Source organism: Folsomia candida, unplaced genomic scaffold (genome assembly GCF_002217175.1).
Source record: "Folsomia candida strain VU population unplaced genomic scaffold, ASM221717v1 Fcan01_Sc028, whole genome shotgun sequence".
NCBI classification, from domain to species: domain Eukaryota; kingdom Metazoa; phylum Arthropoda; class Collembola; order Entomobryomorpha; family Isotomidae; genus Folsomia; species Folsomia candida.
This window is the reverse complement of record NW_019091220.1, coordinates 1,312,625-1,335,157: the sequence shown is the minus strand read 5'-3', so window position 1 is coordinate 1,335,157 and position 22,533 is coordinate 1,312,625. Positions and strand designations below refer to the sequence as shown.

At 38.5% G+C, this 22,533-nt stretch overlaps 1 protein-coding gene across 6 annotated transcripts in view; it reads right to left on the bottom strand.

Moving 5' to 3' along the window:
* Positions 1-6,911: 6,911 nt before the first annotated feature.
* Positions 6,912-22,533, bottom strand: part of LOC110859758 (syntaxin-binding protein 5) — a 37,532-nt gene continuing 21,910 nt past the window's right edge. Inside the window, exons 4-31 of one of the 6 annotated variants that reach the window (XM_035859836.1) lie at positions 21,282-21,470; positions 19,917-20,051; positions 18,239-18,302; positions 17,764-17,859; positions 17,562-17,673; positions 17,097-17,123; positions 16,963-17,011; positions 16,051-16,205; positions 15,804-15,846; positions 15,642-15,712; positions 15,450-15,583; positions 15,138-15,378; positions 14,749-15,058; positions 14,596-14,684; positions 14,455-14,534; positions 12,882-13,273; positions 12,476-12,543; positions 11,027-11,143; positions 10,814-10,960; positions 10,658-10,753; positions 10,371-10,550; positions 10,203-10,311; positions 9,620-9,706; positions 9,254-9,308; positions 9,150-9,190; positions 8,960-9,084; positions 8,689-8,889; positions 6,915-8,619 (exon numbers count right to left, since the gene is read on the bottom strand). In XM_035859836.1, coding sequence (XP_035715729.1) covers positions 8,546-8,619; positions 8,689-8,889; positions 8,960-9,084; positions 9,150-9,190; positions 9,254-9,308; positions 9,620-9,706; positions 10,203-10,311; positions 10,371-10,550; positions 10,658-10,753; positions 10,814-10,960; positions 11,027-11,143; positions 12,476-12,543; positions 12,882-13,273; positions 14,455-14,534; positions 14,596-14,684; positions 14,749-15,058; positions 15,138-15,378; positions 15,450-15,583; positions 15,642-15,712; positions 15,804-15,846; positions 16,051-16,205; positions 16,963-17,011; positions 17,097-17,123; positions 17,562-17,673; positions 17,764-17,859; positions 18,239-18,302; positions 19,917-20,051; positions 21,282-21,470 — 3,487 coding nt within the window. In that variant the 3' untranslated portion in view covers positions 6,915-8,545. Of the gene's footprint in view, positions 8,620-8,688; positions 8,890-8,959; positions 9,085-9,149; positions 9,191-9,253; positions 9,309-9,619; positions 9,707-10,202; positions 10,312-10,370; positions 10,551-10,657; positions 10,754-10,813; positions 10,961-11,026; positions 11,144-12,475; positions 12,544-12,881; positions 13,274-13,525; positions 14,244-14,454; positions 14,535-14,595; positions 14,685-14,748; positions 15,059-15,137; positions 15,379-15,449; positions 15,584-15,641; positions 15,713-15,803; positions 15,847-16,050; positions 16,206-16,962; positions 17,012-17,096; positions 17,124-17,561; positions 17,674-17,763; positions 17,860-18,238; positions 18,303-19,916; positions 20,052-21,281; positions 21,471-22,533 lie in introns of all 6 variants that reach the window. The other 5 variants (XM_035859835.1, XM_035859834.1, XM_022108740.2 and 2 more) reach the window with 5 other exon arrangements.

The following is a 22,533-nucleotide window of genomic DNA, read 5'->3' as shown; positions in this document are numbered from 1 at the left end:
TTTATGAGTAAAAACATTTGCATAAAATTGGTGGAAATAAACCTCAAGAAACTATGCGATTGAGCGATAAATATAAAGTTGTATAAAAGGTCACGACACACAACTCCCACGGCGTGTTCTCCAGGTCACATTATTATGAGGTGACTTTATTGGAATCACATCCACATGGCACCACCACCACCCCAACCACTAATATACACCAATATCATCCAATTGTACTCTTGGCTAACCCGACGCGACCCTTTTCTTTATCCTCCCAAGCAATCCATCCAATTCCATCATTTTCGAATAGTGACATTTCCATACAAACTCTAAACTCCAGGCGTCTCTCTCTTTCTCTCCATCAGTAAATCTGCAATGCAAATACGAGAGTGTTGTACAGATGTTGTCGCCCCATTGTTGTTTATCTCCCATTGTTACACCGGACACATGCATCACCATCCATCCACCACCACCACCCAAAAGGATGGCAGCAGCAGAGAGCTAATAAGAAATAGAGTCAAAACTACCACCCGAATAACATTACACAAGTGGATAAACTTTTTGGCTAATTAAATATGCGCAAAATGCACCTGTACCCAAAGGTTACAATAGGTGAGAGAGATATTACAAAAACATATTTCACCCTCTCCTCCGTCTCTCCATCGCTTTGGTGGTGGTGTTGCTGGTGGTGGAAAATAACACGCGTCATTCTGCTGACATGTGTATATAAAAACATGATCCAATTGTCCTATTCTACTAATTGTTCCTAAAAGAGAGAAACTTTGACAGTTGTGTGCTTTACTCTCTCTGAAAAACACACTCTATTCTCGCTACAAAAGAGACTTTTATTGACATTTCCCCCTTAAAAACTGCTACGCCATCAAAGAGAATGAACGAACGAAAAGGGTGTTAAACGTTTATTTAATTCATGATACTCCTCTCGAATTGTTTCTTTTGGACACAAAACTTTTTATTTATTTTAATGTTTCTCCCTACGCTGATCGCTTTAGCCGCTTAGATAATAAAAATGCCGACGAAAATGCGAAGAGCGGGGATAATTATTACGTGAATAATTTGTATTCTGCAATTTCTTTTACACCGAAAAAAGCACAAATAAGCACGAAATAAATCTGTCACACGGGAATTTCCAAAAAAAATTCGGATAACAAAACTTTTCTTTCTTAACAGCGAAAGTAATCCAGAAATTCCAGACTCATTGCTCATTCCGTGATCGCCTGGTGATTATTTTATCATGTAACTATTTTCTCTCTTTTCTACTCTTTTTCTAGCCGTGTGTCCTTTAATATTATTGCTTTCTCTTTAGTCTTTGAATTCATTTCCACTCTTGCCCCCGATACCATTACTCTTTGATGTGTGCGGTGGTATTTTCCTCTCTACCCACACACCACCACCACTCTCATACACCATAGTCTTTTGTGAGGAAAAAGCAATCCAGTTAAAAGCAAAAAAATACTGTTACACACGGAATATATAGTCCTTGCGACTACCTTCTGTATTGGCCGACGACGACGATGGTGCGGCTATAATATTCAATGAGAGGAAAAATCTCCAATTCAATTGGACCTATTCTGGTGTTGGTGGACGTAAGAGAAGCGGCGTCGGTCGTGGAGGAGCTAATGTAATTCAGCAGCATGGGATACTTTCATCTCTCAAAGACATGTGTGTCTCCTTATTGTAAAGTATAATGTCTTGTCGTCTGAATCTCTCTCCACTCGCTCCTTCGTCCATACGAAGAGAGATTCTTGGAAAATGGAGAAGAAGCAGCAACTTTGATTTCCATCTGGAACATCGTCGACGCCATTTCGACACCACATACGTTCTTTTGCTGAATACACCTCAAAATCCGTCTCGCGTGGCTGTAATCGTATGCAATGTGGAAAAAGTTTCCTCTTCTTGGAAAAGTGGGTACACCAGGGCTTTCAGGGTGGATGTGTGTGGTGGGCTTTAGTTTTTGAAAAACAGCTTTGGAATAATAACCTTGGCTAAGACAAGAGAGCGAGGAAACCAATCTGTAGCCGAGAGAGAGAGGATGGGATTTCAAAATCTAAATTCTAAATTCTAATACAACATGCCACCAATATTATTTGAAAAGCGTGTGTGTGTCCTCGTCCGCTTGCACAACATGCTGAATCCTTTAAGGGAAAATCTGGATCAGAGAGAGAGATCCGATCAACATTTTGAGACAACGTGGGGATGAAGATTTTTTGGTGGCGATGTGTTTTTTGGGGCTAAAAGACTAATCTCAAAGTCCGAAAGCTTTGAGACGCGATACGTTACACAATTTGATCATATATAAGCTCTTAAAACTAAAAATTCCTCTTTGGTGTGATGATGGAGAGAAATATCAAAGAGGAAAAATTCCTCCTCTCGCTCGCTACGAAATCAATGCATTGGTAATGATGGTCGTGTGGGGCTTATCTCACTTAGTGGCGAGTGGTGGTCATCCATAACCTATCACGTGGTTTATTTAATGGGATTTCTCTCTTTATCAGAGATATGAATTTATATAACCGACAAGAAGAAGAAGCGGAGAGGGAATTTGATACAGAAATTTTACCACTAGGACCATCACCGACGATGAGAAATATAGACGGTCAAACCATTAGTTCACATATTGCAACATCTCTCTTCTTCTCGAAAAAAAATGATTGAAAATCGAGAGCAAGCAGGAAAGAAAAAGGGTTTTGTAAATTACCATGAGAAAGAGACTCATACATGAAACATGAGCACACACACAGTCGACCAAGTAGTTGAAGAAGTGGTGGTCATTTTTGATGATGATTGAAGAGCTCTATCGTCGGAATAAGAGGCAGCAGCAATTTTGTGCGATATTTTTTGGTGGTGGTGAGACGGACTTCTTTTTTCCTTAATATAAACACCCAGCAAAAGACTACATTGGTCAAGAAAAGACGATATATTTTATCGAATGTTGCCACTGTCTCTGTTTGGTCAGAGGGAGGAGGAGGCAGCAGAGTAAATGTAGCATGAACTTCCACATCAATTGGCAAATAATATATAATAATGTAGTCAGCGAGTAGATTGGAGAGAGACTGCCCAACGGAATTGACCAGTCTTTCTCTCTCTCCTTCCGATACACATATTTCATAAGACACTGACTTTTTTATCTCCGTGTAGAGCAGGGAGGCTATTGAAATATTGTATTCTATTAGTCCCCACCCAACAGACTGCCCAATCATTAAGGGAGCGAAGAAGAAGAAAGAAAAAGTTTAAATTGCGAGAAAAGAGAAAGCGGAGAAAGTTTTTATTAAAAGTTTTTTTTTCGTTTTGTAAAATACAAAAGACAAATTCAAACTGTTTTTTTTTGTTTCGCTTTAAAAAAATAAAGAGAGAAAAGTTTAAAGGGGATGAAAAAAAGAAGAAGGGGTTGTCCACCTTTTTCCACTTTCACTCCTCTAAAAGTAAACTAAACTTTCTGAACTGGTCGCACTTTATCATCCACCAGATCTGACCATTTAAACTGACTTTTTTCACTTTCTTTCTCTCACTTTTTTTTAAAAGAGAGAAAGAGAGATTTTCTCACCAGAGGTAACATCATCTTTCATCTTCATCTCTCCTGGCTGGGACCAAGTACCTCTGCTGCTTCTGCTGCTGCATTTAAGAGATCATAACACACGAGTCGGAGGGGATTCTCATGGTCATCCCCACACAACCACCACCATCATTACTCTCTCTGAGATCGAGTGTGCGGCGTCGGAAATAAAAAGGGACTCTCATTTCTGCATAGAAAGACAATAATTCAAAGTGCTCTCTTGTTCTAATAGTCTCTTTTTTTCTCTCTCTTCTCCGCTACCAGAGAACAGAGTCCATTGTTTCGACACGGTAGTAGAGAGTCAGGAAATATACCAAAAAATACACACACACATCCCCACCCTCGGTCTCTCTTTACTCTTCAGTGGAAATCGTTCACTTGGTGAATTTACTAAATATCCCTTCTTGTTTATCATCTCTCTCTCTCTGGTTGTCATCATACGAGAGAATATGATATCGGTGGTGATACCGCTGGTGGAGGGGCATTTGGTGACTGATGATTTTGTCGAGTGGTAGAGACAGAGGACAACTCTGGTAGTAATGTGGCGTAAAAAATGGCAAGCGGATGCTATGACGGAAGGTGGACATTTGCATTTTTTGATCGTTCACCAAATGTACAGTCATTCTCAAGTTTTTGGCTCCTTTTTTTGTTTTCACCACGACTCCCCCCTCCGCCTCCTCCTCTGATCTCTCTGTACAGTTATGAAACACACACACACACGTCTCATGGACAAAGTCATAATGATGATGGCCTCTCGACGACGTAGGTTATCTCTCTGATTTTATAAGCGAGGAAAGTTTCACGGTGAGAGATTGTTATGTTTATTATGAGAGAGAGGGGAGAGGTAATGATCTCTCTCTGATTTTGTTGCCAGGACAACGACGAGAAGAAATATTCGACGCCGCAATTCCCCACACACACACGCTCAATAATAGTCAGAGGACCTTTAAAGAGGTCCAATCATCATGATCTTTTCGTGGTCAGCGTGTAATAACTCATTTTATGAGATGACAGGGTAAAGTGATAATTTCATTAATAGTTTATAGCGTGGGGTTTTTTTTTTCGGTGGGTGTAAATTTCCTAGAATTTTTCTACAACAGCAGCAGTGGTGATACTCCAGAGCGTGTATAATGAGATCAAGTTTTGTGTGTAGCGAGGACTCGTTGGAGCGGAAATGTTAACTACCATAATATAAAGAATTGTCTAAAACTGGATTCGCATAAAGGATGGGAAATCTGGCCATACAACACAAAATCAACATATCCCTCTCCCTCGACATATTATCCTCGTAGTAGCAGCGAGAGAGAGACTGTGGGGTCGGTTGAGCGTAGAAAATGAGCCACGGTCTTTTTAGTTAGTTGCACAAGACATTTCCGGACGAGAAAATTGTGTGTTGTGTTGGCTAAAGGTTGATCCCCCCGGTACATCCTTTCCTTTCTGGAAATACTATCCCTGTGAAAAAGCACGAGTTCAAGAGAGAGGAGTGAAAGGGTTATACTCTGCTCTTCATTACACCACATTATCTTAGTCAGCATAGGACTCATCTTCATTATAAGAAAGACTAGAGAGAGGAAAAATCCCCCTTGAAAAAAAAGAAAGTCAAGATATTTAAGAGAGAAAGGTAGTCAACGTCAGAATCAGACAGCGTGTTTCATAACCCTCTAAAGAAAGTCTTGAAAACTATGCTTTTTTCTCTCTTCCGTACTTTCTCATTTTCTTTTTTTCCAAGTCAACCCGTCGTCGCCGACTTTGGAAAGTTTTCGAGAGAGAGAGAGAGACTTTTACTTTAGTGGGAAAAAAGTAACTGCTGAATATTCATTAAGGAGGCGCGGTCAGAGTGGAGTCAGAGAGAAAGAAGATCTCTAATGAAGGGGTACGTTTCCATCCATCCGGAATGTGAAACTTTTCATGATTTGTAGTTACTTGTGTGTGTCTCTAAAAGAGAAAGTAAAATTCTCTATTTTCTTTACGAAAAAATTACGACGATTCTTTTACAGAAAAAAAGTCTTTAAAAATTACATTTTCACTTCATCTCGTGTAAAATGGGATGGCTTAACCACAAGGCAAACGTGTGGAGCCCGGGCAGATAGGATTATCTCGCAGAGGGAGAAATTCATGTACATCCAGAACCGATGACGACGACGCTTTTCGTTCAATTCCTCTCTCTCTGTTGAAATTCACTTGAGTTTTAAAATTGAATAATTCCTGTGCAGCAGTGTAGATTCTAAAATTTCTCCCCTTCCACCATTCTCTCTCGACTATTTTGTCATCCTGTGTAGACAACAAAAGAGAGAAGCATATCCCTCGTCGTTCATCCCATTCTTTCACCCTTTTCGTCACCACCACCGCTTTACTCATCATCTCATCTCATCGCTGGCTTTTCCTTTGCTGCTGCTCAATTGCTGATGCCAGTTGATTTGATACAATTGGGTTTAGTGGTATGGCATGTGGCTGTCTTTTACTGGAAAATGAGGGTCTCTCCCACCACCACCACCACGAGGAATCGACGACGACGATACAAAACATTTACTAAAATACCGCACAGCCAGAAAATAAATGAAGCGACATGAACATAATGATCTCGAACTGATCTTTTAAGGCTGGCTCCTTTTTAAGTAAAATACCCGTAAAAATCGAATCCTTTTTTCCACTCTGTCTCGTTTTAGGTATGAGAGAAATTGGCTCGCTGTTTAGTTGGGAGGAGAGACTTGGCTTCATTATCAGAGTGAAAGGTTGATGAGGTAGCTTTTACTTTCTCTCTCGCTGGTATATTTACTTTGGTGGGTTTGGTTTTGGTGGCAGTGAATCAAGAGACAATGAAATATATTAGTCTGCTCAGGAGGCAAATGAAGAGAGAGAGAGAGCGTTTGGCTCTGATGATAATAAAATCAAGGAGAATGGTTATTGTCGAAAACGGGCGTCTATTTCAATCTCCCTTTCTCTCCGGGTCTCTCTCTCTCTTTAGGAAAGAACAGATTTTATATTTGAATAATTAATTTTATGAGGGTTTAATTTAACGAGAATTGGGGGGAAGAAGTTCCTTTTAGGTTTTTTTAAAAAGAAAGTAGTGATAGGAAAAGAAAGTGAGAATTTCTCTGTAATTTTTTTGAAAGAATTGGAATTTTTCTTAATGAAAAAAAAGATGTAAGGAATTTTTGCATTTGGTGATCAAATGGAAATCCTTTACACACAGAGCGAAACCATCAATAACGCAAGTAATCTGGAGAAAGTGGAAAGAATTAGTCATCATAATGAGAAAATAACGCCCGTGCCCTCTATGCTCTTAAACGGTACACCAGAGCAGCGTCACCCTCTCACCCTATTTTCATGAAAAGATTGTTAAAGACATTGAAAATTATTATTTAATTTCAAATTCCACACCGAGTGAATGTCTTTATTTAATTTATTGTATTCCTGCTATTGTTTTCCCATCATATATATTTTTCACTATGTAGCAATTAATTAAACCTATAATGTTAAATAACATTATAGTCAAATATTTTTGAGTACATTAAAAGGTATTTATCATCATTTCTATAATAACGATTTTGTAAATAAAATTCAGTTTTTAACCATTTTTTAAGACAGAGACACATTAAATAATAATTGTAATCGTATAATAGTAGATTTTTTAAATTTAATTCATGTCCCGTTAACCATTAATTTCTTGACTTTTTCCTTCTTAATTTTTTTAGCTTATTTGTGTGTGCAGATTTACGCAGAGAGAGTATTACAAGTGCGTGTATCCCATTTCTTATCAATATTTGTCATATGATTATCATTAAATGATCACGAGTATACGCACCAGAATTGATAATTAATTGTAATTAGTTAAAAAGCTGGAATGTATTTTTTCATAATATAATAAATCACAAAATGTTTTCAAGTTTTTGCAGTTGAACTGCTTTTCTATTTTGACGAAATTAGCAAGGGTTTGTTTTTTGGAAGCACTAATCAATATTTTTTTCGAACAGTAAAAAATGTGTTTAAATTTTATGGTCATTTTGAAATTATTATGAAGAATATTTTTTTTGATAATTTGCATTTTTTCACCACTAAACATGAAACTACAGAAGAGTTTTTGTTTAATAAATTCTTAATTATTTTGTCTTGTTATTTGTCACGTTTTGCCTTTTTCAAAGTGTGCTCAATAATTATTCTATAATTTATTTAAGAGACAAAAAAGGTAACTAAATTTCTTTTAATAAAGCGCAAATTTTTTAAATTGTGTTAAAACTATTGAAATGACGTTAACTCGCAGTTTTAAATTTTTCTCATTAAAATTGTGCGAATTGTCTCTCAATAAGTTTCCTTTCTATAGCACGCTAATTTTTGATTTGCTAAATTAGTGCTACTCATTTTTCTTAAAGTCTTGATAAAATCTAAGTCAACTTGATTTCCTGATGGTCTGCGACTACAAATTTCTTCACTATGTTTTCTTTGCTACGTAATATGTATGGTCGCCTTTAGCTAATTAGTAGCACCCCAAAAATTTGGTATTTTTTAGACTAGAGAGAGACAAACTACGAACATTTTTTAGAACATTTTCCGAATATCAAAAAGGCTATTAAACGCGGACATCATATTCCGCCCTCTAAAAAGTACAAGTATACAAGTATTTATGTGCCTCGTGACTTATTTTGCACTCAAAATTTTCAAGTAATATTCCGGCAGAGGTATTTTGTGTCAAAAAATTGTAAGTACAGTACTGCTTGCGTTTTGCGTATGCATTTTTAGCACCACCACCGTCAAGGTGTCTATACAATAATTTTAGTAATTCAACATTTTCCTGAATTGTAATTATTTTGCATTAATCCCAGATGTAAGATTTTACGTGATCCAGCCACTGATGATGAGAGTCGACTCTTTTTTAAAAAATCCTTACTGACCAAGTCCTCTCTCTATTGTAGCTGAAGTATGTAGCACCGTTTCGTAATAACTTTTATGTAGTAAGTGAGATGTGTAAAATTCCTGGTGCAGAAAATTAGTCGCTCATAGTTGATACCATTTCTTATCCTTGTACTTGAGCATTAGTTGATGGGCTGCGCTGGAGAAGTTCTCAGATTCTGGAAGAGAAAGTAAATGATGATTAGAATTTAATAACTTTGATTATTAGTTTAATAATTATCATGTACCATTCATCATTTTTTCAGTTTTATCTCCTAAATCTCCTAATTTTTGTCCTCTTTCGACCATTAGCATCCTAGTTTTTGAAATATCGCCCGCAATCGTCCCTGCTCTCATTTGTAAATGTTCTTGATTTGGAGTAAGGCCTGTGCCAGGACCGGGGATTAGTTTCGCCACGGAGCGCGATGTCTTCCCGGCCGCCTCGCCAACTATTGAGATTTAAAAAAAGGATAATTTTTAGAGGAAATAAATGGAAAGTTATTAAGATAAATAAATTACAGAGTTCTTCGCGGTCCACATTTCGTACTCCAACGCCGAATAGACTTCCAAAGAAACTTTCTTTCGGTTTCTCCGGCATTTCAATCTCTTTCCAAAGTAGGCCAAGCAATTCGTCCAAATTGGAACTGCATTAGAAATCGTTAATTAAAAATTACCAGTTAAATACAATTTAAGAAATTATTCAACTCACATAAATTCCGTTGCGATCGTAAACTTTTGAATCTCACTCGGCTGTTGAAAAAAACATTCGCAATTAATCCCAAAAAATCAAAAAAACCTATAAAACTCTCTCACCGAGCTGAGGTACATTCCATGTCCGTAGGAACTGAGACAAAAGGTTTTGGCGATTCTGCAACGACAAAAAGCAATGAGCCCCCGCTTCCCCTCCGCGTCCACCACATACACCGCGACATGATCAGAAAGTATATAGCAAAACTTATCACTTCATCAGATATCACTAGAGAAAAGTAGGCCTCGCTGTGTGGTATTAGTGCACAGGAGTGAGAAAACAAAACAGAAAACGAAAAAAGTGGATTTTTTTATATAGTGAAATGTAGCAGAGAGAGAGATTTAGTTTCTGGTGTGTAGTGGATTTTTATGGTAAATTAGAGGAGTGAGAAAGCAGAGAGAGAGTCATGTCATGCAGTATAACACACTTACGAATTCGTGTCCTCATTGACAATAACTTGTTGACCCCAAATGGCGAGCATGGGGTCGACTATGCCCGATTTCCTGGTTTGAAAACTGCTTGGGAGGTAGTGGTGTGGAGGCAGCGGCAGAGACAACAAACAAACAAAAGCAACATGATGTAGAAGGCGAGAAGGTCAACAACAAGGTCAAAAGGTCAAACAGCCAAAGTGAGAAAGAGAGACAGAGAGAGAGAGATAGGAGAGCAACAAGAGTTAAAAATTCAGTGTCGATTGTTTGGGAGGGGGTTTTTTATCTAAATTTTTTTGGTGTTTTGGGGTATCAATTTTCTTTGTGGGGAGAGGAAATAGCAAATTACTCGGCAACAGGGAAATGTGTGAAGGGAATATTTACATTTTTTATTTGTTAAAAATTGAATTAAAAGAGGACATAGTGCTGAGGGGAACTAGGATTTAGCTTTTTTTTTTACACAGATTCATTCGAATCCCACCCGCAACGCTAACTAATTTTTTAAAATCTGAAACTTTGTGCTTATTTTAAATTTTTAGAATTTTTTAAATATAATCCTCATGACCAAGATCGTCCTCTGACCTACCTGAGATCACTCAAAGGAACGAATTCAGTGTCCAACAATGGTCGTAGAGATGGCAAAGAGTAAATTTTGAGCCGCCCATCCGACGCGTAACAAACCAAACATGAGGAATCTGCACAAATAAATTGAATTTCACACAAAAGTTTAGCAAAAAGAGTGGGAGAAAGTTACCTTTCACCGTCGTGATTTCTGCCTTGATGACGAAAGAAGCTTCACAAATTTGTTGCTTGTAGAGACACGTTTGCGACGGGAGAGACACGACACGGGCTTGTTTTTCGGACATGAAAACGCCAAACTGTCGATCGCATGATCCTTTATCCGAGTCACTGGATAAGCCCTTCGTGGGTGTTCCTATATAAGAAGTTGAGTGTTAGCAACTTTATTTCTCTTATTAGTGATTGAGTTAATAAAAGTTAACACGTTTTCTATAAATACGACGCTGGGGAAATTGGACTCACTGGATCTCGGGTCTTTACTCTCATCCCTCCAAGATTCATAGCCTCCAGACACCACGAGACCATTGCAGTCCAAAAAGGACATCATCAGGATTGGACCTGTTTTTTTGGGAAAAAATATTAAAATCCATACAAAACTATGAAAAGTTATTATTAAACCTTTAATTCTAAAAATGGTTCCAGAAGGAGCAACGCTGACGGGTTCACTTTTTCTGGCTTCCTTCCCTCCGACTGGAATGATGATGGAAATTACGATAATTGAACCCAAACTGGTCCCAACCCAGAGAGTAGGCCAGATTGAGAAATCTACATAATACAAAACATATTTAAAAATTTCAATTAAAGAATTCAAAAATTCCACGTTAAAAATACCTCCTTTCTTTGCGAAAGAGTCGACAAAGCTGAGGCACTGAATCGCTTCCGACGTAATATTATCAAGACTAGACATGCTTGAGGATCGGGAGCGTGAGAATGTCGTGTCTAATTTCTCTATAGGAATTTATTCACACATAAAATGAATTAGTTCCCATTCCACTTTAATAATCATCATAAATTAACTGTATTTATATAAATTATTAGCGAATTTATGTAAAGAAGAAGTAGAGGAGAAAGCGAAAAGCGGGCTAAAAATTCAGAACATGCCATGACGCACAATTTTCGGACTCATTTTCTCATGCATTCTTTTTAAGACAAGACAATTACAAACAAACGAAAAACAATTTTTTATAACGGAACACGAGGTAAGCGATTTATATATTACTTAACAATAATAAAAACTTTTTTTTTGTAAATTCATAATTATTAGTTGAAGAAGAGAATATAGAGAGATTTATTTTCAGTATACGGCACGGCAGGTAGGGTCACATGCCATGTCACAAATATGACACGGTAGATATGTCACGTCCTCCCACAACTATGGACAAAAATATCGGTCATGCTCCGTATTTACCAATTCAAAGAGTTTCATTTTTTTAATACATATTTTTTTGACCAGTGTACGTACTTTGACTGGTAGTTTTTTAACAAGACCTTTTTCATTACTCTACTACTTTCAACTAACAAAAATACTACAAAATTTGTATATACGATTTTTTCTACTAATCAAAACTAACGGGACTTTCCACTACACAAATATTTCTAATATTTAGAAATAGTTTTATATAAAAAGTTTGCCTTGATCAGTGAATGTCAAGTAATATAAAACGGAGAGGGGTAATTTAATATGCGAAACGGTACACAATTAATTTTAAGGGGGTAAATTATCGCTGCATTGAGGGGGTAGTAGTAGTGGTGGGGGCGTAATATGTTGATATATAACAGTTTCAGGGTAAGTATGACAGAAATTACGCTGGTTGTTGGGTTGGTTTAATAATTGTTTTTTAATTTTCTTTTCAAGAGATGTATCAAATGTTGGACATAAAATTTTTGAAAAAATTGACATGCAGTTTTAATCCAAGTATTTAACGAAATTTTAACGAGGGGAGAAAATCAAGTTTTATAATTTCATAATTGAGCATGCGATTAAATGAGTGAGATAAAATTTTTGAATTATTTCTTAGAAGAAAAAACGGGAGAAAAAAGCCAGCCTAACATTTGATACACCTCTTTTTTTGAAACTATATACTTTGGTATGGGGGGGTGTGGTTGGTGTGGTTTTTGGTGGGTGGGTGGTACAACAATGAGAGTATTGGTATGTTTGGTGGGTGTGGTGATTGATTAATTACGGGACAAGAGAGAGAGAGAGAGAGAAAGACTAATTTTAGTAATATTATTATTATTTGAAATATTAATGGCTGCCATTGTTTCATGTACCAGACGCACCTGCAGCGTTCGAGGAGGAAGTTGGTTGGTAGTTGGAAGTGACATTACTACCGAAGCTGTAGTACTGCCTGGAAAAGAAGTGACAAAGAGAAAGATTGTGATGATGAAAAAATGGACCTTTTTTTCGTGTTGAAAGTGGTTGGGAGAAAGTTAAAAATAGGACAAGTATAAAACTCTAATTGTTGTTTTATAATGACGTCAAAAGGGGGTCATTAAAAAAGTAGAAAAGAAAATCAGATTTTAATGAGATTCCAACTCTTGACAATTTATATAAATAGTTTTTGGAAGTCGTCAAGTGGAGAAAGTTGTCACGTGTCATAAACATCATTAAGACTCGAGTAAGTTATTAAAAATGAATCTCCACCACACTTCAACTTTCTCCTCTCCATTTTTCATCATCACTTGCCTTGAGAGGACGAGGAGGTGTGACTTGTTTGTGGGAGGAGTGGGAGGACCGGAAGTGGGCAGTTGTGAGAGTGAGGAGGAAGGGTTGGGGCTGGTAGGGAAGGAGGAAGGATGGGTAGCAGTGGGTGTGGTGTTAGTATTTGTGGCCTCTGGACTTCCGCCTTGCCCTGCCACTGCCATGCTGTAACTTTGCTTAATTTTCCACTCCGCTCTCCGACTACCTTGAGACTTGCTACGTCTCACAGCCTCGACCGCGGCCCCACCGCTCTTCCTTGGCGACGTGTCCTTCCGCTCACAGCCTCCACTCGCCCCCGACACGGACATTCTCGAGCCCCCGCAGTAGGGTGACCCACCACCTCCTCCCGCAGTGGGAGACAAGCAAACGCCATCCATCTAATTAATTAATGGAAATATCTTCTACGTTCAGTACACACTCACGACCACGACGGTAAGAATACGAGACGACATAAACATAAATATATTGCACTAAGAAGAAGAATAATAATAAAAAGACTAAAATACATTAAAATGCTACCCAGTCAAAAAAGTCAACACATGGCAATTGGCTCCACTAGAAAAGTTAGTATGCGCTTTTTTTGTTTTTTCGTTTGTGTGTGCCGACACTTTGGGTGTATAAAATCTTACGGAATTTTTTCATCCATCGTGATCCGCCCCCTGCGCCTCCAGCTCCGCCGGAACCACCGCCCGCGCCCGCGGAAGATGAGCGAAGGTCGACACATTTCTTTTTAGCGGCACCACCACCGGAAGTGGAATTGATCGCGTTGAAGAGGGACGATTTCTTTTTCTTTTTGTGGTGATGGTGATGCGACCGAGGGGGAGGGACGGGAGGGGAGGACTGTTCTAAATCGAGGGTGGTAGGACGACCGGACAACGAAGGGGAGGAAGAGGAAGAAGATGACCCTGATAAAGATGGCGATACTAACGAGGAGGATTCTTGTTGAGCATCAGTATCATTATTGACTGGTTGGTTGATTGGCGTGGTGGTGTCGGGACTGGTGGTTTGTTTGTTTGTCGATTTAGCAGACTTTTTACTCTCTCGAACATTTTTTATAATGAGGCCTTTGACTTGGGACCAAGTGTGGGATCGGGATCGAGCGGATTTCATCGTCGCGGGCGGTGTGGTACTCCTACATTTGAGATTAGGTTGGAGTTCAACGTCCAATGTGGCCGATTCCGCCGCCGAGGGAAGTTTACTCATCGAGCCGGATAAGGATTGACGATGATTTGTAGGGAATAATTCGACGTCAGAGGTTGAGGTAGAGTCAGGAACGGTGGTCGAAGGTGTTTTTTGCGTGGAGGGAGTTTCCATCTCCATACTTTTCGTGCTAGCTAAGTCGGAAACCTGAGATACGCGGTCAGTTAGTGAAGGCAAAAATTGAGAAATATTTTTTGGGAGACGCATTTTTTTGGTGATATTTTATGCAAAATTAGAAAATTTTCTCTGGGAGCCAAATGCCTCTAATAATTTATAAAATTGTTTAAGAAATAAATAATATAATAAATAGAATCGAATAATCTTCCAGCCGAATACAACCCGACGTGCACGAACATACCTGATCAGTGGGGGAGCGTTCTTCAGAAATGTCGGGTCGTTTGGGTGACTTGGGAGCGCGTTGATATGGATCCGATGTTCCTGCGGAGGTTATTAATTTGTATATTTAACGTAAGTAAAGAGGGAGAAAGCAGAAGGATACCGTAAAGATCGGGAGTAGCTACACTCATCAGACACGTTTTTTGAACCGTGTCGACTATAACGAGCCCGGCATCGTTTCCGTAGGCGAGTCTGCAAGGTTTTGTTTTAAATGTTTATTTTACTGCCAATTGTGGATAAATTTGTGATAACTCACATTCCATAATTAGAATTGAGTGCGAGTGATGAAATCCCTCCTGGTGGTTCCCCATTGACCCACGGGGTTAAGCAGACAATCTCCGCCTGATATCCGGGAGCCTTCTTTTGTGGTCCAAGTTTGATACGGATGGGGACAAAATATTCAAGATTGGGTTTCGCATCGCCAACTTTGGAAAAATCGAAATTTCCTGCATTCGCTAGATAATCGCTTCCATCGTCAATGTCCCAAATTATTGGAATCTCCAAGACTGCCGTTTCAGTGACGACTTCTTGTTTACGGTATTTATAGACTAGAACTTGACAGGAGGCTGGAGGGAAATAAGATATTTAGTTAGTGAAATTTATATTTTTCGGTATATTTTTTTAAAAAAAGCTTTAAAACATTACCTCCCGCAACGGCAAGTAATCTCGATTCCGGGCACAAAGCCATGTACTGAACGGCGAAAGGATCATCATCAGAAGCGCAAGATTCCGTAGATTTTCTTGATTTTGGGCGTTCGAAAGGTTTAGAAGTTTTAATTTTGTACAAAAATTGGAGACTTGTTGATGAAGCATCCCAAAATTTCACTCCGCCATCCGCATGGCCTGTTATTATAATCTCGGCGTATGAACAGCTTGAGGTTCCCCACTGGAAGAAATTACAGGAGAAAGTTTAGCCCAAAAAATCTCTTGATCTTGTTACAAAGTACTTTTTCTTACCTGCCCCCCCTCGATGGGCCAATCTCTTTCACTAAATCCCGTCTTCTTCTGTCCCTTGGATCCCATTGAGTACAGGGCAGGGATTAAGTCACCAGGACAGTCGGCCATGTATGTGCAGCAGGTCACGGGAGATTCTGTGATAGGAAAATATAGTCAAAAATCGGCCTAGAAAAATCCTAGTCTATGAATTACCGTGGATATCCATTGGATAAGGGTTTGGGATGCAAGGATAGCCAGGAGTGAGCAGATCAATTACGACCAAGCTGCAAAAAGAGAAAGCCAACACTTAACTTAAATACTTATAATCATCAAAAAACTAAATTATGACGTTGACATGTAACAAAATTTTATTACTCTTGCTGCAATAGGACCACAACGGCGTACGGGTCTTGGATTTCTGAAAACAAGTTATCAACCATCCATTACATAACGAGTTTTATTCTCCCAATTTTTCTCTCAACTGCTCAATAACGAATACGGATTCAGATTCAGATTTAGATGCGTGTCATGTCTTAAAGTTATGATTTTTTCCACCCACACCACGCATTCCACGACATCCTCCTCCTCCTCATGTCTAAAATATGACGACATCATAACTGACCTGACTCCCACTGATTTTCGCAAATTGATACGAAATCGAGTACATTGTGTTCCATCTCCAGCACGGTCGTCGTCTTTCCATGAATCACAGTCAACGAGGGAGTTTTCCCAGCCCGGTCTGCCGTTAACCCTCCAGAGAATATCACAAAGTTCTCCCTACACAGAAACAGAGGGAGAGAAAGCGAGAAAGAGTCAGAGAGTGAAAATGGGGTAAAATGTATAAAATGGTGGAAGAAGAACATAAGAGAATTCTTGGCAAGTGGCCAAAATACGAGACTTTCACCCACATACTTTCACTACAAGTATGTCGGAGTAGATAGGAGAGAGAAAGTGGAGAGGAGTACTTTCACCAGTTTATATCCATGGATCGATTTTTCACACTTTTTGCTCCTGTGTGTTGTAACACGACATGTCTCAAATTGAGATTGTGTACATTGATCTCAATGTTTGTAAAATGGTAGGGCAATTATTCCCCCAGCGGGGCATCCATGCAGAAAAACAAGGTGTGAAAAATTGTTAATGTATACTAATCGATTTCTGCATAGAATCCACCGTCTTCTTCCCCGTCACATTGCATGCAAATCTAAACATGAAAAATTAATCTTGGAGATGGGAAATAAACTATAGAACAGTCGTCACTTTCAATTTTGGTGAAAGCAGGAGCAGAGAAACCACGCTGTTCACTCTTCTATCGCAGATTGCATTAGAAACAAAAACTGTGAGATTAATTAGGCCACCACCACCACCACCGCGACGACGACTAGACTAGACTAGAAAGAGCGCAGTCCATATCTACTACGCGACTATGACGCACTTTCTCCATAACCAACTTTCTCTTATCCTTAATCAAAAACTATGGTTTAAAATTCCGCACATTTTCACATCGCAAAACTTTCAGCATATTTAAACTCACCCAGTCCTTGATGACTTCCATTCCACTTTCTGGATGGATTTGCATGGTTCTGTGAAGAAGAATCGAAAAATTAATGAAATACTTTCTCTTACCAAGTCCACTTAAAAGTATTACAAAAAGCAACAATTTCCTACCTGGTCTCCCATCTTTCATGTTTCGTGCTGTGAAATAAAATCGCAAAATTTTAAGAACCAACCAACACACTCATTAAACTGCGTGGAATTTCCCAACATTCCATTCTCAATGAAAACGTAGATCGTCGTACGTAATAGTTTTTGGTTAGGTTGGAAAAAGTCTAACCTCAGTTTTAAATTCTAATTACTCTTTCCACTTTCCACACTTCAGTTTCAGGGAGAAGCGAGCGAGCTCAAGTATTAAACAGAAATAATCGATTTATACAAAGTTTGGAAAAGGTTCGTTTTCCAGGAGAAAGTTACTACGAAGTAGAAAAGCATTGAAATATGGAAATAGTAGCATCAGCAGGAGGTAAAAGTAGTATGCACACATGTACAAGTGGACTTTAAGGCTCAAGTGGAACACGGTAAAGTGGAGATTTTCGCATAAGTTTTTCATTAAATCTTTAATGAGAGAGGACTCACAGTGCGGGAATGTAACGGCGACGGGCTTATTAGGGACTTTTAGATTCCAAGTGGCAATTGAGCCATCGGAATGACTCGTCATAAACTGCTTCCCATCACTGTGCCAAGATACCTGCGAACGAGGAGAGAGGAGAACACGTGATAGATACTCTTTCATCGTAAAATAGTGCAAATATTGCATTTATTTTGTTGTTGGACTTACAGATCTCAAGGGTTCTTGAGATTGGTAACGAATTTCAGCCACTTTCAGTTTCAAATCCCAAAGGACCAATTGCCCAGAATCAAATCCTATCAGGAGCTAGAGGAGGAAAAATGATAGTAGAATTATAGTAGAATTAGGGCGAAATTTATTGTCGTAAATGGATACGTGACGACGCAAAGCAAGTGATATGACTTTTCTGGGGGGGAAATTTGTATGCGATAACAGGTATCATCACGGCGTAATTTCTACGTTATGATTTATTGCGGATGGCTTAGTTAAAAAGAGCAAGGACTTGACACTGACTGCATAATAATATAGTTTGCCATTACTTATTTGCTGGATGAAGAGAACATATTCAACAAGTTGGGATTAATTTCCGGTTAGAGAAAGATACCAGTTTTGTATTTTCTCTCCTCCTCCTTTTGTTGATGAGGGCATATTATTACGCATCACTGGGGAAAAGTGTATAACTCACCTTAGTGGAATCGGTTGGATTGTCTCCGAGAAAGATGACACTGCCGGGATGAGTTTTTCGACATCTGAAAAGAAAGAGTTTTCCATTAGAACAATACAAGTTAATGAAAAACACGAAGCCAATTTAAAAAAAAATCTTAAACATCCTTTCCTTTAAAAATAAGGTGTCAAATTTCCCAAAAAACACATCCATCAAGTAACAAAATAACCCCCTAAAAAACACAATAACGTGACCCGACACTTTTACCACCAAGAAGATAAAACCATTACTGCCTGACCTCGAAAAGTCAATCACATCTCGACCAACCAAGGTCGACACATACCGTGTGTGATTCTGTTGACTTTTCTCTCACCCCTACTCCCTCCCCAGAAAAGAAGAGGAGGTGAAAGGTGTGTGATCGTCAAAGAATTTCATTTAGTGGTTTCAGCACGTTTTTTCAGCCACCTTAATAAATCCCCTTAAAGTCAATAAATCTCTCTCCTCGCCACGTTTTCCCGTTAAAAAGTTCACCTACGGAGTGTCTCATCGCACACAGAGAGATTGGAGACGAGACGTTATATTCCTATTATTTTATTTTATTATCGAGTCTCCTATATGCAACTAACTGGCGAAACTTTTCTCTTTTTAAAGAGCTCAAGGGCTCACCCTGTTTTTAAGCTGCAGTCATCCATCACCCAAAATCACTCTGGCGAATCACAATTTCACAGCTCACACTTTTAACTCTTATACGTAAATAAAACTTTTACCAGATAAAAGAGAAGAAGAAGACGCAGATCAAAGTGGGTGAGTGGTAGCGGACTTTAATGGTTCAGCAGTATCCTATTGTTCTTATTTAATCTCAAATTTCAATCTGTTTCAAAAGTTTGTTCTCTTTAAAAAAAAAGATAATAAATATAAAAAGTTTTTTTCTCCTAATTTTGTTCCCTATTTTTAGCCTTTTTTGTTACATAGCTGTAAAATTTAATTTCTGGAAGAGAAATGAGAAAATCGCTTTAAAAGGGTAGAAGAATACGAGTGGCTACTTTTTTAAAGGTTATTTTGTTAAAAGGAGAGAAAGTAAACCCTATTTTTTATTGGTTAGGAATTTTTATGTAATTCAAGGATAAACTGGAGAAAGCAAATTAAAAACGTTTTATTATTTGCTTTCCATCTGTCGTGGACTCGATTTCTCCTACATCGTTTGTCACAATAGGACCGGCTCGTGTAGCAATTCCCCATTTTGTGCGAAATGTGTTGCGAATAACGAGTTTCATTTGCAGTTTGGTCTTTTACAACTTTTCCTCCTTATGCATTTTGCATGGCAATTTCACAAAGGGCGAGTTTACAGCGATTTAAATATTTCCTTAAACTCGTTGAGTGATGATGTGGTTCTTGTGGGCAATAATAGTAAACGTTTGGTTTTGGAATAACGAGTCAGAGGGATGACGCGGTTCGTTGATTTAGTTGTTCCTTGTGGGTTTTATTACTACAAATGCAAACTTTACTATATTCGAGATAGTGCGATGTGTAGTCATAAAAGTGAAAGCAGAATCCCATTCTTCACAAAATGGGTGAATTGTCAATAAAAACACCATCACTTTTCCACACCCAGAGTAAAAGTGGACTTTCTCTCTTACGCGAAATGGACAACGGCCCCAAAAAAATAAAATAAATAAAAAAATAGAGAGAAAAAACTTACACTTCGATCGCTTTATTCCAGTTGACGATGTATCCGGACAGTTGAAACGTGTCAATGTTGACCACATGCACATTTCCTCGTTCCGTGCCCACATAAATCCATTTACTTTGGAGTGGAAGGCTCAGGCTGGTGATCCTGTGAAAAGAGAAAGCCATACAGAAAGTGGATTATCGATAAATATAATCCGATTATTTTTCAGCTTTGGAGACGCGATGTCACTCTTCATTCACAATTAATTCTGTCAATTTGGGGGGATAATGATATGAGATGGATTCTCTGTGATGTAGCAAGTTACACAAAAAAGTGTATTAAATACAGAGCAGAGATGATTTTCTTGTCGTCGTCGCCCTGCCGTGGAGAGAAAGTAGTGGGAGAGATTCTTCTGGTCGGACTAATAATAAATTACAATTTGGGTGGTGGCTTCGAGTAATGAGAACAGTAATGTCCCATGTTTCATCTAAAATACAATTTCGACCCCTTAATCTGACAGCTCGGCCAACCTTCCGACCAACAGAGTGACTTTCACTCTCCCCATAAACGTCAAATACTTTCACCACGAGATGCAGACCTGGAATAATCTGATCTACGAGATGGATGATGTCCAATATAAAATGGATTATTCCAACTATATAATTTCAACAGCTTTTCCATATAAATTGTAAATACGAGCAACACTTCTGCTGGCTGTCATACCCGTTTTGTTGTTATGAAAGTTTGTACGATGATAAACTGAACTTGATTGACAGACCTGAAAAGTTAATTGTTCCAATAACGTTGTTGAAAATGCAAGCCGTCAAATTCAATGGAGACTTTGTTCCTATCGTATATTTAATTTTGTGTATGCTCTGGGGACAAGAGACTGCTGCACTGTCGAAATGTGCATTTACTTACGAGCAGAATGTGCAATAAAACACGAGTAGTTCGTTGTCATTTTATGATCTCATTTGCAATTTTGGTTCTTGCCCTCGCTCTCATGTTTGTATGCACTTTTGTTTCTGAAATGAAATGGAAATCAAAGCAATGAAAACTGGGAACGACATGACAGACCGAGAGAAGGACAATTTAGGAAATTACTATTTTTTCTTTCTCTTTCCAAGCTACCTAAGTAGCAGTCTGGATTTTAGGAGAGAACAAATAAATAAAAAAGAAAGTCTTTCTTCGAGGTGGAGGAATGAAATGCTAAAATTTTTTCATATCAAGACATAAGACTAAATTTTGGGTTAAATGATGACATATTTTCTTACTAAAAGCACACAAGTTACTACTAAAGTTGCATAACGTCAGCGTTGAAAAGTTTATATTTTGCTAAATTTGCGTAGTGGCGAGACGACTAAAAGTGTGAAGATAAACAAAAAACTTTGTTACCTTTCCCTCTGGAACTTGAGCGATTGAACAACTTCGGGTTTTTTAGTCTCTCTGAAATTCCATAAGTGAATTGTGTCATCGGACGTAGCGGAGATGATTAGCCCCTCGTTGACGACGAACTGCAAGTGAAGGATTGCGCAACAGTCGCCATCATGCTTGCAATTTATGTCAACACCAGCGCGGCCCAATCTGTGGGAAAAATTAAACATTTATTTTTATTTTCAATTGTTATTCACAATGTTGGTTTTTTATATTATTTTCGCCAAATTGACAGACAGACAGAAATCATATGCACTTTTCTCCACAATAAAAAATCGTATGAATATATTTCCCGTTCTATTTCTCCGAGGTTACCTCACTCCACGGGTCATCTATCTCTCAAGTAAGGGAAACTCCCAAACCATAAATCTCTCAGACATGTAGAAAATGTCTGCACTACTTTCACCTACTTTCACACAGAGAGAGACGTATAGTTAGCCGACAGAAGTGGGGGGAGAAAGTAGGGCAAAAATCATTTCGAGATAACTCAGCGAAAAAGAAATAAATGTATTTTCGATATTCCGAATCGACCATTATTAGCCTACTTTCCCCATTTATTTAACACGAAAATAAATAAAAAGCTAAATACTGCACTTTCTCTTATAAAATTAATCATTGAAAGTGCACCTCGTTCGAGATAAGTCGTATTGTGCAATGTCAAGTGAACCGAGGATCGTATCCCGCAATAATATTAATACCCCTAGATTTCTCCCCTTCTCTTGAGAGATTATCAAAGTGAAAGCAAAATCCAAGGCCAAAAAGCAAAAAGGTTGACAGAGTGAAAGTCTCAGAGACGTGACAATCTTGCATCATCAAGTAATAAGGGGAACAGTTATATTGATGAAAGGATCACGAAACGAAACCACGGTGGATCCTTGTGGGTTTTCATGGTCGATTCAAAATATCAGCAGATGTTTGGAGATGGAGAAGGTTTCAATTTCTCAAAGTAGTTCAACTCTCGGAGGGGACGACTTTTTGATATATTGTGACAGGTATTGCACAAGGAGGCTTGAGCCCTCTAAACTTTCCTGCTTATGAGTCTTATCCAACTTTGACGGCTTTAGTGATCTCCATACTCGCACTTTCTCCACTCCAACTGCATACACGTACGAGAGGGGAATAGTGAGACAGGTGTGTTCTACTCGGCTCTTTCCCTCGTTATAAAAAGTTTGATGGGATACACACGCCGCTTAATATTGTTTCATAGTTTGGG